At 52.7% G+C, this 5,580-nt stretch overlaps 1 protein-coding gene across 2 annotated transcripts; it reads right to left on the bottom strand.

Annotated features, from left to right (window-relative positions):
* Positions 1–1,178: 1,178 nt before the first annotated feature.
* LOC124666008 lies at positions 1,179–3,533 on the bottom strand. 2 transcript variants are annotated; one of them, XR_006990772.1, is made up of 2 exons: positions 1,410–3,349; positions 1,179–1,190 (listed from the first exon to the last, which is right to left on the bottom strand). XR_006990772.1 is itself a non-coding variant. In XM_047203357.1 (2 exons), exon 2 carries the CDS (start codon positions 3,157–3,159, stop codon positions 1,624–1,626), a length of 1,536 nt encoding a protein of 511 aa, XP_047059313.1. In that variant the 5' UTR covers positions 3,160–3,223; positions 3,362–3,533; the 3' UTR covers positions 1,366–1,623. The 2 variants fall into 2 exon arrangements, 1 of the variants encoding a protein (XP_047059313.1); XM_047203357.1 differs by lacking the exon at positions 1,179–1,190 and adding an exon at positions 3,362–3,533 and having other exon boundaries at positions 1,366–3,223.
* Positions 3,534–5,580: the final 2,047 nt, after the last annotated feature.

The following is a 5,580-nucleotide window of genomic DNA, read 5'->3' as shown; positions in this document are numbered from 1 at the left end:
GAACATAAGGTATGTCGAGTTGAAATTTTACACGGTAGCAAAACACAATATTATCAACATCCAGCTTTATTTTCAGATTTAAGAAAAAAGTTAAACTGCTGATTTTGAATTTTTCAAAAACCGAGCTGTACCTGTGGTTTCCGCTGACAACTCTCAAAAATAACTGCTGGAAAACGTTGCGGCCTACAAATGGTCTATCCATCCTGAGCCCGTGGGCTGCGTGAACAGAAACACAGAGTTCAACCTGGGCCTCATCTTAACAATAAGCAAAGAAAAAATGGAGACATCAGAACGACAGTTGGGGTCCCAAATATGGTGTCAGTTGCCAGTTGGGATAAATCTTAAAAAAGAAAAGGAAAAAAGGCAATCAGCTCTGCTCAAAGATGGGAGGATGGAATAAAAGCTCACTCCACATCTCCACTTAGACTTGGAATGCAATTCTTTCCGCTCTCAAATCTTTTCTTTGCAGCTGGTCAGTGCCAGTCAGCTGTATTTTGGTCATATAACAAATGCACTCCAAAGTTGCTATTATTGTGCAAAAAATATCCTCAAAGAGAAAACATAACTGCTTGGTGTAAAGGGAAGAGATATACAGTATCTTCTTTTTCTTAGCACACAATCAAAATAATAAAGAGCCGCCTTTCTTGAGATCTAGCACCATGCAAACATAATAAGGATGGTACACAAGTATATATATAAATATATTGCCATGTGCGTAAGCAAGCGAAAGCCTTTCTCCTCTAGCATTTGTCTTGCTCCCTTAACAAACAGACGAGTAGGCAAATGTTAACTAGTCCATGGCGATGCTCTTATAATCCCATACTTTTAGCACTTGATCAGAAACCACCAAAGGGAGGCAACCAACTGCAAAGCAGCAAATCACAAGTTCCAATGCACCAAGGGCCAAATCAACAAACATCCAAAACAGTTTCATATTGTTGTTCCTCGTCCCTTCCCTTAAACAAAAACACCGTTCGAGAATTCAGGCCATGTTCACCAGATCAACGTGCACTGCGAGGTGGGTGAGAATTGATTTGCATATGAAATTGGTCGGACATTTGGAGAAACAGAGCAAGCATGCCCTGCAACTAGCCCAAATTGCAGGACAATGTCCAGGTAACAAAAGAACAGAGCAAGAACACTGCATCATGGATCCGAACTGAAATGGCGCTTATATTATGATCACATTGCTACTCCAAATTTGTATAGCTGATGAAATTAGTCAGAAATTTGGAGTACCATCAGCATTGCTCACGAACTGGAGCACTGGATTGCTGATCCATTCTTGAGCAAGCATGCCCAGCAAATCGGCCAAATTGCAAGACATCAGCCAGGAAGAACAGAACAGAACAGAGCAAGAACACCGCATCATAGATCCTAACCGAAATGTCACTTATATTTATCATCACATTGCTACATCCCTTAATAGATACATAACCCCCCACCACCACCATGATCATCTCCCCTTCATCATCACCCGGACCGGCAACCGGCGAGAGACCTCATCGACGGCCGCCCCAAAATGGGGATTTTCTTTCTTCTTCTTCCCCCCATCGTCCGCCAGACGACGAACACCTGCTGCTAAAACGAACGACGAACACCGGTGTTGGTTTCTTAGAAACATCACGGCCGCCGTCCCGGGCGCGACAGGTAGACGCGGCACTGGATGACCGTCCGGCCGACTCTAAACCCCGGCACGACGGTGAACCCCACGGTGCGGTCCTCGGCGGCGGTGGAGAACGCCGCGTCGTCCGTCGCCCGCCCGTCGTTGACGCTCTCCATGTACACCTCCGCGAACCTGGCCCCCGCGCGCACCTGGAAGATGGACGCGCCGTCCTCGCCGTCGCCGCCGTCGAAGGCGAAGAAGAGGCAATGCAGCAGCCACACCCGGCGCGCCATCTCCGCGAACTCGGCGAACCACGCGCTCTCGGGGAACCCCGGGCCGGCGCTGACGATGCCGCGCTGCTCCTGCCGCCCGAAGAAGGCCGTCTCCATCCTGGCGTGCACCAGCGAGAGGTACTTGGCGCGGAGGAACTTGCCGAAGCCGCCCCAGCGCGCGCTGCGCGGGTCGAGGAGCACGCTGGCGGGCGCCGCCTTGAGGTCCGTGAACTCGTCGAAGAAGCGGCGGCGCTCGTAGAACTCGCGCTCGTCCAGGAAGCTGAAGTTGAAGTCCCTCCGGTGGAAGTTGGCGAACATCTTCATGGCGACGTAGGACTCGAACACGAACTTCACGTCGCTGGGACGGCGTAGGGGTACGCCGGGGTGGACGGCGGCGGCGGCGGCGGACAGATCCCACCCCGCGGACTGCATCGAGGCGAGCATGGACTTGGAGAAGGAGCGGATGGACTTCACGGCGTGGCGGAGGGCGGTGAGGAAGTGGGTCGGGTTGAGTCCCGAGACGTGGAGCTCGTCGAGGGACGCGAGGGTGCGGCCCGGGTGGAGCCGCACCTCCATGGCCCGCTCGGCCCGGAGCTCGGCGGCGAGGGCGGCTCTGATGCGCTCGAGGTCGGATTCTTTGGTTCGTGCTTCGGACTCCAGCTTCCGCGCCGTGATCTGGTAGGTCTTGAGCAGGTGGCGCTGCTCGTCGGCGTGGGCGGAGAGGGCCGTGTTGCCCGCGGCCGCCAGGTCCCTGGCGGCGCCGGCGGGGTCCTTGAGGAAGCGGCGCTTGGTGTCGGAGAGGCGGGTGAGCTCGGCGACCACCGCGGCGTCGGCGGCCTGGATCGCCTCCGCGTCGTAGGGGTGCTGCGCGAGCTGCAGCTGCGCGTAGGCGGCTTTGACGGCGGAGACGCCCGCGAAGAGGGTCGCGAGGAGGGATTCCGCCGCCGCGGTGGCCGGGGCGGCGCCGGGGGAGGGTTTCTTCTCGGCGGCGTTGCGGAAGAAGGCGTCCAGGGTGTAGGCCGCGGTGAGGTTCCCCGAGAGCTTGAGCTTGCTGAGGGACGGCATGGTGGGGGCGGTGGTGGTGGCGTCCATGGAGGTGTCGTAGTCGTCCGCGGGGACGGAGGCCGGCGCATCGGGGTCCTTGGGGGCGGCGGCGGCGGAGTCGGAGCGCTTCCGGCGGAGCAGCTTGGTGAAGGTGCGCGCCAGGTTGGCCGCCTTCTGCTGCTGGTTGTGGTGGTGGTGGTGCGTCGGCGGACGGGCGGCCGCCATGTGCGCCTCCATTGCTGCTTTCTCAGCTCAGCTCCTCCAGCTTGCGGCTGCTCTGGTAGGCTTGGCTTGGCTGTCTCTGTGGAGGAAGGAAGGGGAGAAGAGGGGATAAATTTCTGCAGGAATATTTGGGGGATACTGTAAAGTAAAAGCGGAGCGTGCTGGCCAACGTCTACTACTACTACTACTGGCTACTGCTATGTGGTATGGCAGCTACCGATGAGATGTGAGGTAGGCAGCAGTTTTAACTTCCACGGTAAGAATTCATTTCCCTGCCTGCAAAAAATTCTTGAATACAGTAAAATAGGAGAGTGATTAATACTGAAACCAAGGTACAGGTGGAACGATCGTATCCTTCCTCCGTAAACATACGGACCAGACTGAAACGTAACAAGTCGTGCTGGACGCTGCGAGGACAAGATATGGTGAGCTCCTGGCTTCGTCGTCATCTCCTCTCTGGTAGAGTACGTTTCAGTTGCGCGCATTCAACCGTTGAATCGGAGACCCACACCCACACGGGTACACGTGCCGACACGCCTGACCAAAGCAAAGAGCGACGCGTGAGGCCTCTCTGCATGCGCAGCCAGCCGTGCTGCGCCAAAACTGCGGCTCGCTTCACGCTAGCGCGCGCAACAAACAACCTGCAACTGAAACCACATCCAGCCAAACAAAATTGTGCAGTGCAGCGCGACGTACGTATGGTATGAGACTTAGCCATCACAAAAAGAATTGTCCTTTTGCTCGGCCTAGATTGCAAATCATACTAGTAGCATTTTACGTTTCCATAGAGTTTCCACAAGCTAAATAATACGAATTACGTTTGAAAATAAATGGTCTAAATCAGTGGCCCAGCTTGACAGAAAATAGGGGGGGGGGGGGGAGGCAAAATATCAGCTTTTGATCAGCATTTGGGGGGCAAAAGGCTAAAAATTTCCTTCTTAAGCTGTTCAAAAATGAAAATCTTCAGCATTTTTTACAAAGCTGGGGGCGGCGCCCCCCCCCCCGACTTGCACTAAGCTATGCCCCCGACTTGCACTAAGAGCATCTTCAGCGGCGTTATCTAAATAGATGTCGTCAGTATTGGAACGGAGCTATTGGGAAGCTGGCACAAGGTCCCTTGAGATAGGGAGGGGTCACCGCCTTACGCGCGTTGACGAGGCACTTATCCTCCAGCGACTTCCACTTCGGACCCTGTGTGCCAACCCTCTTCTTCTCTTCTTCTTGTTCTTCGTGTTGGTAGTACAACCATGTCACCCTCTTCCTCCTCTTCTTCATCTTCGTTGTTGAACTGTAGTGCAGGCAGGAGAATGGAGTGGCGACAAGGGGCAAATTAGTGAAATAGTTGTAAGGTTTGGATTGGGTGGCTGGCTGGACCAACGGGAAAATCCAATGTGGCAGAAGGTGCCGATGTCCTAGCCCCGACCATTGTGGGTAGGGGGTGGCGTCATAATGCGGCTATTTCATTGGCTTCAAATCCCGTTGTCTACTTATGGTGGGCGTTAAAGTGAGCCCAAAAAGGTGATTGAACCACAATATGCATATGGGGTTGCTATTGAGGTCGCTGGTGAAGATTCTACAAGGGTGTATTTGGATTGTAGCTTGCTATTGCTTAGCCAAAATTTTGGCTTGGGCATTCGGTTGGGTTGAAGTCAAATTCTTGGATCCGAGCCCATTTGTTGGTCACGCGTTTACTTTTTCCGCCAACTTTTGGCAGAACAGCGGCGGTGGAAACCTATGGCACGCCCTGATTTGGTAAGCCTCGCGCCCATCCAACAGCCCCTAAATCTTAGATTAGAGTGGGCGTTTACGCTATAGAGCCGCAGAAATGGTATGTGTTTAACAAAGCCGAATGTTAGCGGTGCAACGAGTGCCTACGAAATCTGGATGCCACCGTCTAAATCTAGACGATTGCACGGGCTATCTACAACCAGAATTGTTAGAAGCTTTCTAGAAGATTTTGTGATGCATGAGCACGTACTCTTTCGATTTTTCCGCTGCTTATCTCTATGTCTACTCTATGTGATCCTTAAGATGTACTCCCTCCGGTCGGATTTAATCGACGCGGAGGGAGGTCTGCCCGTGCATGCTTTTGGCATGTGGATGCGTCAATTTTTTCTGTCCAGAGGTAGTAAGCGTCATCACTTTTGCTAAATACGGATATATCTAAATACGAAAATACATATACTTACATTCAAACCTAGAAAATAAAATGTGACACTTATTTTCAAAACGGAGGTAGTATAAAACTTAGGCTATAAAAAAGTCTCTTCATGCCCGGCTCATCAGCAACGGGTCATGGCGACAAGACCAAACGAAACAGAGTGAGACAACCAAGACAACACCTCGGCTACCCTGGAACTCCATGCCTAAATCCATCCATCATCAAACACCTACAACGAGAAGGAACCAATCCCCATTTCACATGGAAATGATGAC

The sequence above is a fragment of the Lolium rigidum genome, chromosome 6 (assembly GCF_022539505.1).
Source record: "Lolium rigidum isolate FL_2022 chromosome 6, APGP_CSIRO_Lrig_0.1, whole genome shotgun sequence".
Lineage (NCBI taxonomy): Eukaryota > Viridiplantae > Streptophyta > Magnoliopsida > Poales > Poaceae > Lolium > Lolium rigidum.
Note: the sequence above shows the minus strand (reverse complement) of the source record. Positions and strands in the feature narration are given on the sequence as shown.